Source organism: Manis javanica, chromosome 1 (assembly GCF_040802235.1).
Source record: "Manis javanica isolate MJ-LG chromosome 1, MJ_LKY, whole genome shotgun sequence".
NCBI classification, from domain to species: domain Eukaryota; kingdom Metazoa; phylum Chordata; class Mammalia; order Pholidota; family Manidae; genus Manis; species Manis javanica.
The window spans coordinates 183,270,043-183,291,011 of NC_133156.1; the positions used below are offsets into that span (position 1 = coordinate 183,270,043).

Below are 20,969 nucleotides of genomic sequence, written 5' to 3' on the forward strand. Positions count from 1 at the left end.
CAGCATCAACCTGGTACCAGGCCCCATGGCAACACAGGAAATAGAGAAACGCTGAAGACAGGCCTTGTCTGCTAGCAGCTCATGGGCATAGATTGTTGCTGTTGGACTGTAAGTGGAATGAAAGAGGTGAGTAAAGGTGACGTGAGAGCCTAAGGGACAGGGGCAGAAGACAACCTGAACTGAAGGGAGAAAACAGTTCTCCAGGCAGGAATGAGTGCTCCAGGCAGAGACCAGGTCGGTGCCTTCCAGGTCCTGGGAACAGCCCCAGAGCACCAGAGACTGGCAGGAAGGGTGGGGGTGGAGAGGCTCAGGAGGCTCTGTGCCAGCTCCGACCTCCAACCTCCGACCTCATTCTACAGGGTGGTCATCTTCAAGAGGAAGAAGGTGGCAGAGAGAAAGACACAGACCTCTGGTCCCTGGTTGGTGATCGGTGGGTTTGAGTTTCCAACATGAACATGTGTTTTCTTTGAAAAAGTGAATTCAGAATGAAAAGTTTGTATTTAATGTAAAAAAGAATACCTGTCACTTTTGTAATACAATCTAAATTTGACTACATTTTAGAGGAGCATGTGCTTTTAGCAGGGCAGTGACAGGTGTGGGTCAGATCTGCATTTTAGAGCAGTGACTCTGGTGGGTCAGTGACTGGACGGTAGGTGTGAGAGGAGAGACAGGGCAGAGACCATGAAAGGGTTGGAGAAGACGGCAGCATGGGTCAGGGTGCGGTGCTGTGGATGGGGAGATATTTAGGACAGAAAACCAGAGAGCTTGGTGATAGAGAAAGCACACAGATGAGAAGAGGGACGAGCCAAGTGCTCCTGGGCCTCTTGCTGGGTTGTGTCTGTGAGGTAGGGATGGGGGGAGGGGCTGGCTGTGCAGGGTTGGCCCGAGTGGTAGTTTCAGCACCACAGGAAAATGTTTTACAAATAATGCATTTGCCTCCAATACCTCTCAGGGCATTTTTCATTTTAATCAGAAGATAACATTATAACCCAAAGGAATGGAGCTCTAATAGTGGAAATTCGACACCAAAAGAGATTGGGATGGGGATTACTGTGTTTGGTGTCTACTTATTTGGGGAACAGATGTCTATCTTTTTACATGAATGGCATAGGTCACCTGTGGGGTCAAAGGATTCATTCTGTCAGTGACACAAGAAATAGCTCAGGCTCTCAAAATCCCAATCTTAGGTTGTAGCCGTAGGACATCCTCACACCTCCCTGGCAGGGACTGCTGGGAAGGAAACGAAGCTGCGTTTCAGGTAAGACAATTTACGTGGCTGCACAATTGGTCCTTGTGGGTGGCTGGCATGTCAGTGTCACCCACCCAAAGAATAGCATTCAGAGGTATGTCAGCAAGCTCTGCCCAGGAGCCAGCGGCTCTGGAAGGGAGGGCTCCCGTGCTGGTGGGCATTGGACAGAGGCAGCATCAAGTGGTGGCTGTAACCCTGTTCCAGCTAAAAATAAGGTCAGCGGAAGGAGAGCCCCGCTGGCAGCTGGACATGCAGAGAACAGAGAATAGTGTGTAGGAGCAACTTCCAGGCCCCTAACTAGAGTGTGAGCATCAGGACTGGGCTCAGGGGGTCATCCTGGCACCGAAACACTGTGTGCCCTGGCTAGGCTGGGAAGGAAGCTGTGCCTCAGTGGGCAAGCAGTGTCCTGGGCTCCTCAGCCGCACCATACCTGCCAAGAGGATTCTCCTTTTCCCTCATTGGTGAGAGAATCTTCCCGGATGGAGCTGAGCTGGCCGATGAGGCAGGACAGGCAGGGCCTGGCCCAGAGCCACAGTGGGGGTAGGAGTGGGCTTGGCCCTGCGTGAGGCAAGTGTCCTTGCGTCTGAACAAGAGAGCCCATGAGAAAATGGAAAACTCACTTTTCTTTAACGTTTTGATGATTAACCCTTTGAAGACCTTGATCCCCAGGATTGGAGTAGTGACTTGCCCTTGTTTATAAGATACTAACTTTACATTCCACCTTCAGTAGCACTTTATGACCTGTTACCCAGGTATAGCTGGGGACTTTTCTTCCTCTTGAACTCTAGGTGGAATTGTCTTGAAACCGCCAGTGTACGGCTGGTGCAACCCTAAAACCCTCCCACTTCCTGGGGTGTGATATTCTTCAACCTTCTGCCTTTTGGGCTGCATCCAAAAATCACTCACATCAGCTTCTGTGAGTTTAGTAGCTGTTAGTAAGGTATTCACATGGCAGGAGGTCAGGAAGGGGTCATATGCCTTCCTTCCCAGCAGCTTGTGACCCCTCTGGTCTCACGCAGGGGTTCCAGTTCTGCTCCCTCCCAAGACCTCGCAGGCCAGCACTCTACAAACGCAAGGGGATTTTCCAATTCCTCTCTGAAAGGAGTTTTGATCCCAATTACAAAGATAATGACAGTTTCTTTAACTTTTTAAAGATACAGTTTGCTTTTAAAATAAAAATTCATTGGAAGTCCATTTTTAAGAAATCCCCAGCAGTCCCTAAAACAAATCAGTATCTAATGGTGCTGCAAGAACAGGGTGAGGAGGAGTCATGGCAGACAAGCCCCTGATATTTGTTGTTTGTGTTTTCCAGTTTTCAGCCACGTGTTTGAAATCCTGTAGATGTGGTCAGCGTCCCTGAGAGCAGAGTGGGGTGCACAGGCCAAGTGCTGAGAAGAGGCAGCCTGGGACAAGGCTGAGCCAGCCTCTTGGTAAGTAGTTAGCAGTTTTGGGTGGTGGCGGGCATGAGGCACTTTCTGGTTGTGTCCATTTCATCAGGATAACCTTGCAGACACTCAGGTCATCTCTCTGGGGAAAGCTCACCACCTGACAGGGTGGCCTGTCCTGTCTTCCTGTGACTGAGCAGCTCCCTCTGGTGGGAAGTTCTCTCTGGCACCCTCAGCTAAGATCTGCCTGCTTAGTTCTGGCCTTTGAGGCCCTAAGGGTTCAGCCTAATCCCTCTTCCATGGCAGCCCAACAGGTATTTGAGGACAACTGGAAAGGAAGAGAGCAGACTCTGAAGCCAGAGCTAGTCCTGGTTGAAGTCCTGGCTGAAGTCCTGGCTCTACTGTTATCTTTGTGATCTCAGGCAAGTTGGTTAACCTCTGTGATTCAGTTTCTTTATCTGTAAAACTGGGACAATAATGTCTGCCTTAGGGCGTGGTCCTGGGAATGAAAATAAAGTATGAGGAGAAGTGGCCTGGTGCTGTTCTGTCACCAATTCTCTGACACCAACTAGGTGTCCTACAGTTCAACTCAATTCCAAGTTAAAGGGCACACAAGTTAACTACCACAAGTTGAAGGGCAAGGTCACCAACAAGACTGCCCCCACTTCAGATGCCAGCTGCTAGTTGGGGCCCTAGGCAACCTGTGCTTCTGATCAAGTTAGCTATAAATTTGGGGGTTCCCTTGCCCCCCCCTTTAGTTCCTGTAATTCACTATAACAACTCACAGACCTCACGGAAGGCATTGTGTGTTACAGTTTTAATATAAAGGATCCAATTCAGGAACCGCCAGATGGAAATAGCGCATGGGGCAGGGTTGGGGGATTGGTGCAGAGCTGCTGTGTCCCCTCATTGTGGAATCCAGGGGTGTCACCTGTAAGAAACGTGCTCACTGGCCCAAACTCAGTAAGTGGACACAGAGACAAAGAGAACAGTAGAGCAAGGCTTTAAGGGGGTCTTGAAAGATCAGGTGTCTGGTGAACAGGCACACCTGGGGCAGTTGGCACAAGTAATTTGCTCCCTAGCATGTAGGTCCCTCCCCTGGTTCCTCAATGGCTAAATACTACAGGGTTCGCATTCTTTCCTGGACATCACCTAAGCAAGTTATATCCATGTTAGGATTTCCCTTACATTTGCCTTAATTTTATTGGAAGGTTTAAAATTTCTTTCTTTTCCCAAATAGGTACAGCCCGTTCCTTACAATCCCCCCCACCCCCTTCCCGGCCTGAGCAACTTCCTGGCATATTTTTCACCACGTGGCCTTTTGTCAATACCTTACTGTTAAAATGTTTAAATCTCCTGGTGGGAATAAATCACATTTAGTTTTTATGCTTTTTCTAACACACCCAGCACAGCAATGTGCTCACCAACCAGGAATCTCCCCCAAGCCTTAGTGTCCAGAGATTTTTAATCTCTGGGGAGCATCGCTGGGGAGGGGGGCTGTATTACTTGGCATAATTGTTCAAGTCATCTGCCACTTGACTCAATCTCAGGTGCTCCCCCTCTTGTCCTCCATGGCTGGGGGTGGGGCTGAAGTTGCAGCCCTCTAATCATGCCCGTGGTCTTTCTTGGTGGCCAGTCCCTTCCTTGAGAAACTAACTCCATCTTGAGCTATATTAACAAAAAGAACATCCAGAAAGGAATGGCGATGATGCGTAGTTCTCTGACCAGATAGTGGAAACATGTCAACCTGGAGGTCACAAAAAAGAACCTACCATAAGTCACCTCATTAGCATCAACTCAGATTTGTGAAAGGGGCTATGATGAGTAACAAAGACACCCCTAAAGTGTTCTGGACATTTTAGAAATCCCACAGGTTTTTGAAGCTCTGTGCCAGGAACCTGGGACAAAGGCCCCCATGTTCTACATGTCACACCTGGCCCAGTAAGCTCTGGCCTCCTCTGATCTTCAGCATCCTGCTTACCCTCTTTTTTGTGATCTCCAGGTTGATGTGCTCCCATTATCTGGTCAGAGAGCTAGGTGTTCTTGTCAGTCTTTTTCTGGATGTTCTTTTTGTTAATAGTGCTCAAGATTGAATTAGTTTTTTGGACTAAAACATATAATTATAGTTATTTAGTGTGCACCTGTTTACAGTTGAATCATAAGCCTCTCATTGCTTGACTTCCTAATGCTATGATGATTCTAGGTGCTAAATGACACATAATAAGAGCAAATGCTTAATAGTACTTGTTATGCACCAGGCACTATTTTAAGTACTTTATATACATTAACTCATCTAATCCACATAACAACCTAAAGAGGTAGTTAAATAGTTGCTGTGCCCATTTTATATATGGGGAAACTGGAGCACAGAGGGGTTAGGTAACTTGCCCAAGGCCACACAGCTAACAAGTGTGATAACTGAGATTCTAACTCATTGTCTTATTTCAGAGTCCATACTTTTAGCCACTAAGCTACACTGCACACACTTTGGTCATCTACAGGACATTTGGGGAATGGAAGGAACAAGCACAAAATGATACTTCTGATTCACAAAGCCAAAGGGTTTGCCCAGGCCCGTTACCGTGAGGGAGTCAGGGCTTCCATTTCCAACCCCACCCTCATCGGAGCACCTCTGGAGCAGCTCTCAGGGGCTGAGCTCTAAGAAGTAAAGGCAGGCCTGGGAGGCAAGGACTCCTCTCCATTAGCCCAGAACATCTTCATTCCTTGTGCTTTGGGGAGAGAGGAGCTACTTTAGAGCCTTCACAGACCTGTTCCTGTAAAATGCAGCCTCTCCAAGGGGAGGAGGGGAGATGCAGCTTTTTCCTGCCGGAATGGAAAGGATTAAGGCTAGGAAGGCTCAGTACTAGGCTGTGCAGGCGAAAATGATCCCAGTCCCAGAGAAGCTGGGAGTTCAAGTGGTTTTGGAACTGGAGGGACCTGAGTCAGAAGGAATGCAGGGGGCTCAGTCCCATGCTTATCTCTAGTGCACCCATTGTGAGGTTGCTTGTTGCTGTTTTAAAAACAACATCAAAGATTTAGGTCTGTGAATGTTCCAAAGAGAGTTAAAAGCGATGGGGTGCAGTGGTGCAGTGCCTCTAGAATTTTCGTTTTCAGTGCTGTCTGGCCAGCAGAATCTGGGTGGTGACCACACGTCTGCATGGCTTTGATGTATTCCCATTGTGTTTGACCTCACAATCCCTGTTGCCCAAGTTCCAGGGATGAGGCTGTCTGGGAACATGATGAAGTTAACTCTCCCCATGCACACGGGGTTGATTTGCACCCTTAAGGCAACTATTAGGAGGTCATATGTGTTCTCTGCAGATGTTTTTCTCTTGCCGTTTGGCTTGAGGGAGAGGAAGAAGTGCAGGAAAAAGGTTTTTTTCTCCAAGAAACCTAGATCTTCCATCCTTCTGCCTTGTTGAGATGAATCAGTCTCTCTCCATAGAATATCAGAGCTGGAAGGGGGCCCAGAGGTCATTCAATCGCTCCCTCATTTAGAAATGGACAAAGCGAGATGCAGGCACAAATTACTTATCAAAGTCTGTGCAGCTAGAGAATGATAGAATTGGAGCAACATTGCAGGCTGACTTCTAGTCCAGAGCTAATTCCACCGGAAACATCCTTGACACTCAGTCACTCTTCTTCACTTAGATGAAGAACCTGGCGTAAGTGTTACTAAGTACAACTTCAGCCATTCAAACAACCTGCCAAATCTGTTTCAAAATTGTTCTTTAGAGAATTTTTGTGTCAGCTGCCACTCCCAGAATACCCCTTCTTCCATACCCCATTTTTTGAAACCAAATATGTCATCTGTAGGACTGGTAGGCTGGTGCTGGTTGGGGAGATGTGGTGAGGGGATTCATATGGAGATGACGAGTCAGTGAAAGAGTTAAGGTCAGAGGTCATGCTTTTGCAACTTTGCAAAAGCAGGCTGTAGTGGCATTTGGAGCACTCTTGCTGTCCCATGTCAAGTGTATGGTGGCAGGTGGTTTGGAGTGGGAGGGACATTCTCCCAGGTATAAGGTAATGAGTTCATTCTTATACTATATATATATGTAAATTCTAATTGTGTAATATTTTTAACACACTTTAAAAAAAATTTAAAAGCAAATTAACTCTTTAAAAAGGTCACGTTTCATTATCTTTACAATTGGGATCAAAATTCCTTTCAAAATCTCTTATATCCATGGGAAGTGGTGCCTGGCACCAGCATTAGAAACATGAGGCTTTGTGCCACCTTGCAGACTTGCTAGAGATGGCCAATACCTGGAGTGGATGCCTTCCATAACATTTTACAACCACTAACATCTAGCCAGTGGTATTTCAACTCTGGCTGCCTGTCAGAATCACCTAGGGAACTTTTAAAAATCCTGATGTCCAGGTCACACCCGAGACTAGTACCATTAAGATCTCTGATGTCAGCCTTTTTTAAAGTTCCCCAGGTGATTCCAGTGTGCCCCCAAGGTTGAGAAACACTGCTCAAGGCCAGGGGTTTAGGTTATCAGCTGGCCCTTCTGTACCTGTGCCCTCCCTTGAACTTGTTATTTGCTTATCCCCAAAAGGGGGATAAAAGGAAGGAGGGACCTTGGGAGGAAAAACAAATTGCTTGCATGTGCTGGGCTGATAGGGTAGATGTCCACTCTTCCTCTACCCTAGCGCATCACCCCACCCACCCCACTCAGAGGAACTGTACGGTGTAGGCAGTGTCCTGACAAAGATGGAAGAGGTCACAGACAGCTCACAGACAAGAATAGGCTTTCCGGGCTTTCATAATGAGCAGCTAGCTGGAATAAAAGTTAAGGCTTGACAGGATCCATGGAGAGGGAAGAGCAGGACCAGAGAGACCAGGAACTCTGAGAGAAATAGAAAGCACTCCGCCTTGTGGGTTGGGAACCTGGGGAGGTAAAGTGACCGAGGGGCAGGTTAAGGATGAAAGCCAGGTGTCTGGGCCCTTATGATACTTTTGTTAGTATTCCTTACTCCTGTTCAAAAGCTAATCATCCTTCAGTCAAGGCACTTCCTGTCTGTTGCGGAGAAGGGAGGGGATCAGCCAAGACGGATGAGGCCGAAGCTCTGTATGGCTGCCCTGTGTTGAAGGGCATGTAGTACAGATCTGAGGGCCTCCCATGCTGACACGCAAAGGGAGACAGGTGTGGCCAAAGCCGCAGAGCTGGGCAGTGGAGGCTGGAGCTACAGCCTGCTTCTTCAGAAGGGCTCCAACACAGCAAGAGAAGACATTCCTTCATTCTCTGTCAGGCATTTCAAAAAGCAAGCTTGAGTAGAAAAAACCTGTTGCTTTTCCCCCTCCCAACTCTCCAAAGACTGTCCTGGTGCTCATTCCAGGATCGGGTTAAGATATGTGGGACTCTGGACAAAGTGGTGCCCTTCAAACAGTGGTTAATTCTCTTACCATTTCTAAATACATATTTAGTGGGCTTTGGGAGAAACTAATTTCCCATTAATAAAAAGTGCACACCTCTTTTAAACTTGGACTAAGAATCTGATTCTGCATTAAGACACGTTTATGCAGATTCACCAATAATTCTTTTCCAGAGGCCAGAACAAAGTCCACCTTGTTTGGAAAAGCATTGCCCAAAGCGTCTCCCACCTTTCAGTAGTTCCTGTTCTCCTTCCAGCTTTCTCTGTGAATTTCCTGCCACATTTTTTTTAGGGGACTTCTTAGACGGTTTGCATTTTAGATGAAGTACTAATTCCCAGCAAATAGCTTCACACTCTGTAGGTCTGCATCACGGAAACGCTCAAAAAAGTCTGCAGGTCCCGCTTGCCCCTGAGGAACTGTCTGCTCCGTCCGGAGCGCGGCGGTCTAATCTGGTGGGTCTGTCAGGGAGGGCGGAGGCCCTGGCGCCTTTGCCGTATTTGTCACTCAGTCCGGTGGTGCATAAGCGCCCCCTGTAGCTCGGCGGCTGCCTGCGCCCTGCCCTCTAACCCCGGGGCTCGGCGGGCGCGGGGAAGAGCTGCATGCCACCGTGACTGCGACCGAATCCGGCCCCTCGGCCTCGGGAAATGGGTACCCTGCCTGGGAGCACCGACCTGTCCACTTCCCTTCCCCCTTCTCCGCAGGGCTCCGGGAGTGGATCGTAAACCCACCAGGACGATGAGTGAGGAGACTGTCCCCGAGGCTGCTTCCCCGCCGCCCCCGCAGGAGCAGCAGTACTTCGACCGCTTCTCCGAGGACGACCCTGAGTACCTGCGCCTTCGCAGCCGTGCGGCGGACCTGCGGCAGGACTTCAACCTGATGGAGCAGAAGAAGCGGGTCACCATGATCCTGCGGAGCCCAGTGAGCCGGCTGCTGGCTGGGCGCCCGGGGGAGGAGTAGGGGCGGGGAGGCGGATGGCGCTGATTCCTCTGGACAAACCTAAAGATAAAGAACCTCCCTTCCCCTTGCTCAGGGTCGTAGCAATTTTAAGGCCATTGAGCAAGATGGGGTCTGGTCGTGTGGGTGTTTGATTCTCTTCCTAGTCACTGGTGGATGGCAAAACCTTGGCTTGGTGGCAGGAGGAGGTGGGTCTGGGAGACAGGAGCCCCAGCTCCTCTTCCTATGCCCCTTGTGAGCCTCAGCTTCTAGTCTTACTTTCCCTTCTCACCAAAAGCTGTAATGGTGAAGAGGCATATACCTGGAAACCAGAGGCCAGCAGGTGGTGCCACGTGGGAGGATAGGGGCTCCCTGTCTGAACACTGAAAGAACTCACTGCCAGGCAGTAAGGCTGACATCCACAGGATGGAGGTGAAGAGGGCCTGGAAGCCCCGAGAAGTGGGGAGAGTGGAGTGTACAGAGGCTGTGGGACAGGGGCTGGGGAAGGCAAGTCGTGCTCACCCCACCGTGGTCCCAGACTTGAGTCCACAGCTCATCATTGAGGCAGGTGGAGGATACTGAGAAGGACAGAGCACAGGCCTAATGGATCACTGAAGGAGGAGGCGATGTAGGCTGTGGTTGGGGAGGAAGAGCAGTGTGGAAGGAGGCAATGGAAGTCAGGGTGGTAATGCTGGGGAGTCCTCAGGAAACTGTGTGACCTAAGTGCTGGGAAGCTCAGGTTGGAGCTGGCATCTCCAGGAACATGCCAGGGCAGGCTCTGCCTCAGCCCTCACTGGGCTTCAGCGAGCCAGGGCATGTAGGGCTGTGCGTGGCCCTGGTTGAGAGCAGAGTAGATGCTCAGGCCTCTCAGAGGAGCACAGTCAGAGGGGATGGGCCTGAGGTCTTGGTGACAGGTGACATTGTTGTGGAGGAATATGGCAGGTGCTAAAGGCTTTGGGATTGATGGAAAAACCTGAGTGTGCCTAGGAGAGTGGCTGGTGTGGTAGGAGAAGTGGCAGAGTTAATACCAACCCATGTTTTGGGCCCTGAAGGATGGGACTGTATTCTCAGGCCAGAGATGGGGACAGGAGTTCATGCTTCTGTCCTTTTGTAGATTCACCAACACTAAATGGCTGTGTTTTTCCTCCTGAGTGTCCCAGCTGGTGGCGTGTGTGATCTGATGAGACTGAAAAGCCTGCCTTAGAGTAGTGGGATTCAGAAGTAGAAGTGACCTGAGAGATCAAATCCTTCTGAATGTGGGGAAACTGAGGTCCAGAAGAGGCCATAGGCATGGGTAATGGACAGGGAAGATGGTTCTGCCTTATAAAATGTCTCTTAATCATTAAAGTGAAGTCCTGCTGTGTCTGAGAATGTGGAGCAGTCTTGACTATCACTTAGAAACAGTAAGTAGTCCTCCCTGGAATCTGGAGGACTACCCCCCAGGGCAAGGGGGACTGGATCCATTCCCAGCATCTCCTGGTCATGCCACCGAACCAGTTTAGGGAGGCTCCTGAGGTCCCAGTGCAATTCCTGATGTCCTCTGAGGCCCAGGGATCCCAAGTGTGGCCCTGACCTCACTGACCCTGGGCTAGGAAGGGGGCCCTTAGTCTCCTGCGTGAGACCCACTGGGGGACCAACAGCTGGGGGTCTGCTTCAGTCTTTCAGGGAGGAGCTGGAGGGCCTCATCCAGGAACAGATGAAGAAGGGGAACAACTCCTCCAACATCTGGGCTCTGCGGCAGATCGCGGACTTTATGGCCAGCACCTCCCACGCTGTCTTCCCAACATCCTCCATGAGTACGTGGGGAGCTGGGGAGCTGCCAGGAGCAGAGGTGGAGGAAGTCAGGAGGAGAAGGGAGGAAGGAGCAGCAAGAAGCCTGTGGTTGCCAGGCTACAGAGTGAGGAATGAGCTGTGCACTTAAATTAGCAGGCCTGGGGTAGCTGAGCAGCAGCCAGAAAGGTACCTGGCTCGGCTTCTGATGCTGCTGTGACTTAAAGACCCACAGGGGAGTTCTCCCTGATGCCCAGAAATAGGAGGGCATGGTGGTGGTGACTTAGGGAAGAACCAAGTTCTGATCCTGGGGAGAAGGGGGCAGGATAACAGGGCATCACTGCTCTGAGAGGCAGGGTAGCATACACATGACCCCCACTCCAACCCCTCATAAGTGTATCAGCATGAAGGTTGCAACTCAAGGTCTCGTACCTGGCCTTTGCTGATAACCCCAGGAGTGGAGAGTGAGGATTTTGCTCCTGTCACTCTAGCTATGGGTACAGGACCCAAGAAGATTATTTGTGTATCAGCAGCTAGCAGCATTCCCTGACTCAGGCTGCCCTGTCCTCAGTCTGCTGGAGCCACACTCCCTTGGAGATGAAGTGGTGGGGATGGGAGCAGGCCACTGAAGCCAGTGTCTCCACTAGACAGGCCCCACCAGACAGGCCTACCTGACTCCATAGGTCAGGGCCAGGAGCAGCCAGGGCTAACCATGAGCCCATCTTCCTGGGAGCTGAAGCTTTGTCCCCAACTTTTAAGAAACAGCAAAAAATACTTCCTCCTCAACATGATGAATACAGGATTATGGTGACATAATTTAGGGAAATCAAGAAAATGAAATAAAAATCACTGTACTGTATTTTTACAACCAAGAAATTACTCTTGTCAATATTTTGGTGTATATTGTTCCAGCCTTTTTCTCTGAATATATATAGGATATTCAAACAAAGATGGAATCACATTATTCATACAAGTTTGATAGCTTTAATATATCTTGACTGATTTTTCACATAACAAAACTGGTTCTGTAATATTATTTTTGGCAGGCATATGTTAATCTATGACATGGCTGAATGTGGCAGTTCATTTAATCAATTTCCCACATTTGGACTTTTAGGTCATTTCCAGCTTTTCCTTTTATTAACAATGCAGTATATATCCTTGTAAATAAGTCTGTGATCATATTTGTGATTATATTAAGACAAATTATGAGAAGTGAATTGCTAGACTGAATTCTACACATGTTTTAAAGACTTTAATGCGTAATGCCAGATTACCCGGAGAGAGATGGAGCTAATTTACATTCCCACCAGAGTGCCCATTTTCTCCACTCTCATCTGTCTATCTTATATTTGTTTCATCCTCATGATTTCATAGGTGATATAAAGGTACTTTATTTGTGTTTTAATGTGCATCTATTTGATTACTAATGATAAAATTACTACATAATTTTCATTTAGTAGTAAATTGCCTGTCACATCTTTTGCCAGTTTTCCTACTTGCTTATTCTTTTCTTACAAATTTTTAAATCTTTACAAAGTAAGGCAATTTCCCTACTGTCTGTCATATAGATTGCAGTTTTTTTTCCAGTGGCTCCTTTGCCTTTTAATGTTCTTTATGGTGTTCTTGTGGTACATAATTCTTTCATTTCCATTTAGTTGAATCCATTGCTCTTTTCCTTGAACTCTGTTCTGCCCTTGATCTCATGCTTAGAAACACCTTCCCCATGTTTTATCATCTGATGGGACAAATACCCTTCATCATTCATTTGCTGGTTTTTCCCAACTCTTTGTACAACTTGATTCTTTAAAATAACTGCAAGTATTTTATCAAGTCTCCCCATCCATCTCAAAAAACTCCTTTTGGTATTTTAATTGGGATTACATTAAGTGAATACATTAATCTGGTGGAGACTTTATAAATTTAAATTACCATATTAGAATGTAAGCTCCTTGAGGGAAAGGATATGTGTATGTTTATATCCTAGAGTAGTGTCCCGGACTTAGAAAAGTAGCTGACACATAGTAGGTGCATAAAAAGTACTTTCATGAATGAACTTTAAATCTTTCCAGAAATGATGTGTCTTCTATTTATTTTTAGTCCATCAGAAAAGTTATTTTCATATACTCCCTACTAATTTCTTGTGTTTATCCTGGAAATTTTATGTAATTTGTTATTTTGAAAGATGCTCCATTCAGTTTTCTTTGTGGTTACAGCCATCATCTAGGGAAGCTAATGAATATATGTATTTAAGCCAGCCCCTGATCGCACTTCTAAATTCTCTTATCTTCTCAGTTAATTATTTTGGGTTTTATATATAGAAAAATCACATCATCTGCAAATCATGGTCATTTTGTATCTTTCATTCCAACATTTACTGTTTTGTTTATTTTCCCAGGTTTCTTATTGCAATTATTAGACCTCTTAGAATAATGTTTAATAATAGATCAGAGAGTAATCATCCTTGTCTTGTTTCTGACTTTAATGGAAATCTTTTTTTCCACAAGAGTTGAAATAGTTATTCTTCATTATGTTGAGGAAATATCTTTTTAGTTCAATATAGGTTTTTCTCAGAAATGGATGTTGAATTTTATAAAATGCGTTTGGGGTGTTTATTGATTTTTCTTTCCCTGAACTGTTGATGTGATGAATTTTATTAATAGATTTCTGAATATTGAACTCTTTTTTTACATTCCTGAAATAAATCATCCCTGGTTTTGATATATTCTTTTAAAACTACTCTTCTGGATTTGATTTGTTAAAATTTTATTAAGGACTTTTGCCTCCATATTCACACATGAGGTTGGTCAGCATTTTACTTTTGGGCCAGTCTTCTTTTGTGTTGGCATTCAGGCTATGATTTCCTAAGTTGAATCAGGGTGATCCCACCCTTTTCTTTGCTTTGATGGAGTCTCTGTTCCTTGAAGATGTATTATCACTTGTAAGGACCTCCAGCTCTAGCACATTTTAAACCATCTATCTTTCTCAGTTTCACCCAGGTTCTTTAAAAATTTACTCTGCTGCTTCTTAAGTAAATTTTGGTCATCTATTTTTCATAAAATAATCCATTTCATAGAACTTTTCAAAATTACTAGTTGTGATTGGCAATACTGTTTTTGTCACTTAAACTTTCATTGTGGCTGAGGTGACATCCCATTCTCATTCCTGGTGCTGTGTATTCCCACTTTGTATTTACTGGCCAATCCAGATGTTAGTTTGTTTATAGATCTCACATAAACCAACTCATGAATTTACATGTTGGTTCTTCTAAGTTTTCATTTCCCAATTCATTGATTATGTTTTTATGTTCATTAATTCTTTTACATCACTGTTGTTTGGTTTATTTAGTTCTTTGTATTTTTATTGAATAGAATAAAATGGATTTGATTTATTTTCTTATTTAATTGAGTAACAAAAACATTTAAGGCTATGAGTATTTTTTTCTCTGTGTATAGTTTGGTCTTACCCCATGAATTTCGACATATAGTTTTTCCTTTACTGTTAATTTTCAGGTAGTTGTCAGGTGCTGTTTTGATTTTATTTTTGTTCTGAGAACTCTCTGAAAGTGTGTTTTCTCATTTCCAAGTGGTTGAACTTATATTCTTTGAAAGATTTATTGGTAATGTTTACTTCTATTGTATTATGTTTTAATGTCTATGTTGGGGATTTGTTGAGATTTTCTTTGTAGCCTAATATTTTCAAATGAAGTATGGGTATAGACTCTATTTTTAGGTTTTTATTTAAAAATCTCTATCTTTAGTATTTCTGGTTTTATAAAAAAATGATAGCTGTATTATGTCTCCCACTATATTTGATTTCTGTTCATTTCTCTGTATATTTCTGATAACTTCTGCTTTGTACATCTTGATGAAGTGCTATTCAAACATCAGAGTTCTTTATAGCTATAGCTATGTAGATATTCCTTTAATCTGTATAAATGCCCTACAAAAATGCCGTTTTGTCCAAAAAGAGATTGCATTCCTTGACTTCTACTTTGATAATATTATGACTTATGTTTATTTTTCTTTATATTTACTTAGCATACTTTTGGTGATCTGTTTATTTTTACCTGTTTCATGTCACTTCACCTTAGTGTTTGTTCTGTGTAAGCCTTGGCACTGTCTTTTGGCATCTGTTGCTACAGCAGAGAAATCTGAAACAGCCTATATTTTGTTCCTTTGTAAGTAATGAATTTTTTTCTAGATGCTTGTGGATTTTCCCCCTTATCCTTGTATTTCAGAAATGTTGTCAGGAAGCATGTAATTGTAGGTTTTTTCTTTTTATGGACTTTTCCCTGGATAGCAGTTATATCCTTGCAGTTTTTAACATGGATCTGAAAAAAGATTATCTAATTATCTATATGCTGGCTCTCTGGTCTTTGTCTCGCATTATCTATCATATTCTTTCTCATCATTTTCATGTCTCTGACTTTATACTCTTCCTTTTGAGAAATAGGGCTGACCAGCATTCCCACTGCCTCAATGAGAATGAGCAGCATCTGTCAGGAAGATGTTAGATGCCTGAAAATGCGGTTGGTGCACATCCGGAGCATCCGAGTCAGGGAATGTTGGGGGTCGGGGGAGTTCCAAGTGTTATGAGTTCAAGCCCAGCTAGGTTTCTCTTTCTCCAGCTCCTTGGTCCTTAGAATGTGTTTTGTTTTTTGGGTTTTGGTTCCTTTTCAGTAGGGTGTCCTTCAGTCTTAGCTTTCAGGGAGTTTGGTGAGTTGTCATCTTTTTTCTGTGCTTTCCTAGGTACTTTGAATAAATGACTCATATCTGAGTCATAAATCTGATGTTCAGCTACCCTAACTTTTGTGAGACTGGTCAGACTAAGCATTGTTTCTATTAAGACCCTGAGAGCAGAGGATGGGACTCCTGTAGAGCGGGTCTCCTCCGCCTAGGGCCTGTGGGTGGGGCAACCCTCATGGCAAGCGTGGCGGGGTGGGGGAGGGGGGCTCTGGTACAGGACACGAGGTCGTGATGGAGAGGGTGTTTACAGACCTATGCTGGCCTCCTATCGCTGGGACTCCTTATTATTGGTAAGAAAAGGAGGAAAAGAACTCCGGTCTGAAGACTCTCCCTATAATAGACCACCCTGCCTGGCTTGCCTGGGGCCTTATGCTTTTGATATGCCTCCCTGTTGTTGCCAGGGATGAAGCAGAGAGGTAATTTCTTGCCTGGGGAATGCAGAGAGGCAGAAGGGATCCCAGACTGGCCAATATGAGTTAGAAATCCTTGATTTTGGAATTTTGTTGTTAGTTTTCTTGCCAGTTCAGCTGAGCCTTTGGACTACTTCTGTCCCTGTCAACTGTGTTTGCTGGCACAGGCCCTGGAGGTGTCCCACCTCTGGTGGGACAGGCCCTTTGGGTGTGTTCTCCTGACGCAGTGTCTGAGACTTGCTTTCCTCGCTCTGCTTGCTTAGGCCCAGCAGCACCCAGTCCACCCGCACATTCCCAGACCACCTCGTCATGTCCACTAGTGGCAAACCGGATGCAGGACATGCACCACATTGTACAGCAGTGAGGTTTATAGAAATGGTAGAAGCTTCCAAGGGGCATTTTAATCCATTAAAGTTTTTAGTGGGACTCTGGGAAAGGCAGCATCAGAAGGCTCCCAGCCAGACATTTTAAGCAGGAACCCTTTCCTATTGATTCTTTTATTAGTTCCTGGACACTGATTGATCAGAGAGCTGGGGCTCAGATGCCCTCTCCTGCCTTCCTGAGGCATTCAGGTAGCAGTCATCATGGTTAATGGGACAGAATGGAGGTCATCTCCTAGATGTAAGGACAGGACTGTCAAACTGTCTAGGCCCATTTGCAAATCCCTTCTACACCACCCCACACCAGATTCCCAGAAAGAACCAAAAATAACCATCAAGGAACTGCATATCCGGAGGGAAGGGAGCAGATGTGGCCTGCCTGAGTCCTTGAGTCCTCCATCCAGCCACAGCCACACTAACTTCTGGAAGTTTATGACTTGTCAGAAAAAGTTGAGGCATTTACTTCCTGGCTGACGTGGCTTTCTGTCTGCCCTATTTCCAAGGCAGAGAAAAAGTTGCATTACATGGTATAGTTAAAACAGTATGATAAGAGCAGGCCTGATGATTATTAACAACTTCATTAAAACTAACTAATGAAATGTACACATATTTCTGCTCAGAAATGTATTCTTGCTTTCATCCCATATATTTTTGTGTCAGTTTTTGAATTTATGGTAAGTTTAGCATTCCAAGAACCCAAACATGAAGTCTTGCCATGATTTTTGTCCAAAAGCAATGCCATCTTTACCCAAATAAGCAGAGGACTTTGTTGAGCACAGCTCTCCATTCTGTGGACTTTCTCCCCTAGTAAGGGTCAAAGAATGTTTAATTCCCTGCCTGCAGAATCTCTTGTGCAGTTGTAGAACCAGTGAGAATTTGGAAAAGACCAGGGCCAAGGAGGGTGGGGTCGGGAGGTGGTGGATGGAAGCCCCTGGCCTGAGGGCTACTCTGTGCAATTGCAGACTTCTCTGTGGTGACGCCCATCAACGACCTCCACACAGCTGACTCCTTGAACCTGGCCAAGGGGGAGCGGCTCATGCGGTGCAAGATCAGCAGTGTCTACCGGCTCCTGGACCTCTATGGCTGGGCTCAGCTGAGTGACACCTATGTCACGGTGAGGAGGGCATCTTGGAGTGGGGGAAGCCCTGTGTGTGGTCCCCACAAAACCCGAAGGGAGAGTTCCTGATGTTTGGCATGGCCGTGGCACCACTGGGGGCCTTTGGTCAAAATTGAGTGAGCCCCTTCAAGGTTCCTAACCAGTGTGATTACCTGAAATAGATAACCCACCCTGTGGTTGAGGAGCCATGGGCTCCTGGACCCTGTTTCTAGGGCTGCCCTTGACCATTGGGAGCTTCCTATTGTAGTTCCATTTTCCCAGTGCCAAATAAAGGCTGAGTCCTCTTCATCTCTGAGGGGTCAGAAGGGAGATAAGGGTTCTTGAGAGGGAGGTTCGAGTGCAGTGGATTCAGGGTAAGAAAGGGTTTAAGAAGAGTATCCTTGGAAATGACCCCTCTCCCTCCTTGCCACTGAGAATGTGTGTCTCCACCAGCTGAGAGTCAGCAAGGAGCAGGACCACTTCCTGATGAGCCCGAAGGGAGTTTCCTGCAGCGAGGTCACAGCTTCCAGCCTGGTGAGTACAGCCTGGTGTCCCACTGCCCATTCCTTACTGAAATGACAGCTCCCGCTCTGCTCCTTCAGAGAAGGTCATCTCCACATTGGCCCCTGCAGTCCTGTCCCTCATGGAGCTTGCAGTCTGGTGGGGAAGAGAAGACACACGTACACCAAAGCAACTGAGTGCCCAGAGCATGATGTGGCCATGAGACCACACGTGAGGTGCAGTCAGAAAGTGCGGTAGGAGGGAGGAGGGACGAGAGATGGGCCTGGAGTCCCCAGACCCAGAGATTGGACCACAAAGGCTAGGAGTGGGGAGGCCTTCCTGGATTGGGGGTACGTTAGAGCCACAGCCCATGCTTTGTCCCAAAACCATGCAAAACTCGTCTAGTACTGAGCCTTTAGGGATTGCTCCTGGGACCCCTTCCCATTCTCCTGCTCCTTTTAGATGTGGTAGGAAGAAATTTCCAGAAGTTGGTTTCAATCAAGAAAGATCTCACGGTGGGAGGAGGAAAGCAGTAGAAAGGACTGTCTCAGAAGCAGTTGACGCCCAATGGTGTTTAGATGCATGGGCCGCTCTGTGGCTGTGTGCCTGGGAGAGGAGGGTGCCACCTCGGGGCCTCTGCCAGGCCTGAGACACACTCACATGTTGAGTCCAGGTGCTCCGTTAAAAGAGCAGGCTGAGAAATCCTGGCATATCTGGGCAGGACAGGACCTCAAGGACTGCAAAGTCCCCTTTACAAGGAGGAAAGGATGGTAAGTGACTTGCACAGGGCCTCCCATGGAGGTCATGGCCAAGGACTAGGACCACAACACAAGGACAGCACAGGCTCTGTCTTTAAGGAGTTCTTGGTCTGGTTGGGGGAGCAGGTGAGGCAATTGGGGATGAAACTCTAGAGTGAGAGTGTTCTGAGACGAAGGAAGCATGGCCTGGGGAGAGGGCACAGGCCCAGTGGGTGCTGTAGGAGGTTGGTGGGGCCTCTCGGGTGACAGAGCGGAGACCTCAGGGGCCCACAGCAGACTTAGGCCAGGAGGCAGGGACAGGTTGGGCAGCAGGGATTTGGCAAGAGTGCGTTGCTCACGAAGGCTAGATGCATGCCTGACCTGGTGCGCTTGGGAGGACAGGTAGTGGCCAAGTGTGGCTCACATATTCACTGGCTGGGGGTGAGGCTGGGAAGGGGATGAGGAGCAGATGATGAGTGGCACTGAGGCTCTGTTTTGGTGCTCTGGCTTTATTCTGCCGGACATGTAGAACCTCTGAAGCATTGTAAGTGGGTGAGTGGTATGATCAAGTTTCTGTTCACTTGGGAACTTGTTAGAAATGCAGAATCACAGGCCCCATTCTTGGCCTACTGCATCAGTTTGCATTTTGACAGGACTTTTATGCACAGTGAAGACTGAGAAAGATGAGCATTTTTTGTGTTGAATTATAGTCCCCTGTGTCTGCTGTCAGCCAGTGCACTCCCCAAGGGCCTGCTCTGGGCTTTTTCTCCCAACACCAAGCCCAGTCTTGCTCAGGGTGTGGTGGAATGAATGAAGTCTGGTGGGTAGGCATGTGCAGCCTACTGGAGGGGCCTCTGCCTTCCCTATAGCCATAAGTCTCTCTTCTGTGGCCCAGATCAAGGTGAACATTCTGGGCGAGGTGGTGGAGAAGGGCAGCAGCTGCTTCCCAGTGGACACCTCTGGCTTCTGTCTGCACTCGGCCATCTATGCAGCCAGACCCGACGTGCGGTGCGTCATTCACCTGCACACGCCAGCCACGGCGGCGGTGAGTGCCTGCTCCTCAGCCACGTTCCCTCTCCGAAGCTGGCTACTCAGAGAGTCTCTTAGAGGAAAGACATGACCCCCCTCTCCCTAGGCTAGTAGAGAGTTTGAAACAGTTCTGGAAAGATTTCCTGGAACTCAGGCCAAGGTGAGGTAAGGACACCACCCCAAGAGGGGACCGTAATCCTCTCCATTCTTTCAGCTACGGAAGTCTTGGTTGAGGGGATCAGGTAAAGGTGTATAATGTCTGCCCCACTGCATCCCCCGCCCCACTACATAGATAAACTGGTGCCACTTTCCCAGGCGGTGGCACCTCCTGAGTTTCAGCTCAGAGCAGTCCTGTTGGACCCGGTGAGGGCTGGTGCCTGCCGCCCATGGCTCAGGCTCTAGAGGAGAGATCTTGATAGAAGATCAGATGGTGGGAACCTGGACTTGCCCACTTTTCATAGCCCAGAGTGGGCTGAGAGGAGGGGACAGGAGCAAGAAAAACCAGGAGAGACTAGGAGGAGTACCCTTGAGGAGCAGGTGTGCCCTTGAGTTGTTTCTCCACATGTTCCTACGGCCCTAAGTTCTTGGTGTTCCCTCAACCTGCACCCCACCTTACTGACCCCCAGCCACACACCTCCAGGGACAGAGCAGATTTGTTACTGGCCTCTGGTTTTCTCAGCACACACCCATGACAAGCACTCAGACCTTCCAGAATTTGGAACAAGAATGGATGATGTGTTTGTGCTCAGTGTCCATTTCTGCAGAGCCCCGGCTTAGCTGTGGGATGAAGTGAGTGAAGGAGGGCGGGAGTCTCCACATTCCTTGCTTTTAATAAAGAGCTGGGCATGGGGGTTACAGCGGGGATTTAACGCTGGCATCCATTGCCATGTTGTCAGTGAAGTGGGGCTTCTCACAGGGACTCTACGTTAATGAAGTCATGGCTGTGTCTGCACTGACCTCAAGGCTCTTGGTCTCCACCAGCCACCCCAGGGAACCCTGAGTCCTGCTTGGCCCCAGCCTGGTGCCAGTGCTGCTGCCCAGAGTCCTAGGACGCAAGCAAGGCAGGGGTGGCAATAGCAGCTCTCTGGAGTGCATTCTCTGGAGCAACTGTGGAAGCTGATATACTGACATGGTTGCTGTGAAAACTGAAGGAAAGACAGGAGGGGAAGCAGCCAGAAAGCAAGACCCCGGCCAGGTGGAAGACAGTCAAAGGGAGGTGCTTTTCTTGTGTGCTGGCTCCTTCCCCACGTGGGCCCCAGAGTAGAACATGGCTGTGCCACTCAGAGGAAAGGGCGAACGAGACAGACTAGTGGGGGAGCCCGCAGGGGCTAACTTCAGTCATCTCACTAAA

General features: G+C 47.4%; 1 protein-coding gene across 7 annotated transcripts in view; it reads left to right on the plus strand.

The window, feature by feature from the left end:
* The window catches only part of ADD2 (adducin 2), a 113,701-nt gene that overhangs the window by 67,615 nt on the left and 25,117 nt on the right, over positions 1-20,969 (plus strand). For 5 of the 7 annotated variants that reach the window (XM_073211810.1, XM_073211785.1, XM_036998148.2 and 2 more), the window contains 6 exons: positions 2,562-2,679; positions 8,716-8,932; positions 10,605-10,743; positions 17,218-17,369; positions 17,805-17,885; positions 19,485-19,634. In XM_073211810.1, the coding sequence (XP_073067911.1) occupies positions 8,750-8,932; positions 10,605-10,743; positions 17,218-17,369; positions 17,805-17,885; positions 19,485-19,634 (705 nt within the window). In that variant the 5' untranslated portion in view covers positions 2,562-2,679; positions 8,716-8,749. Of the gene's footprint in view, positions 1-2,561; positions 2,680-2,940; positions 3,057-8,715; positions 8,933-10,604; positions 10,744-17,217; positions 17,370-17,804; positions 17,886-19,484; positions 19,635-20,969 lie in introns of all 7 variants that reach the window. The other 2 variants (XM_073211820.1, XM_073211780.1) reach the window with 1 other exon arrangement.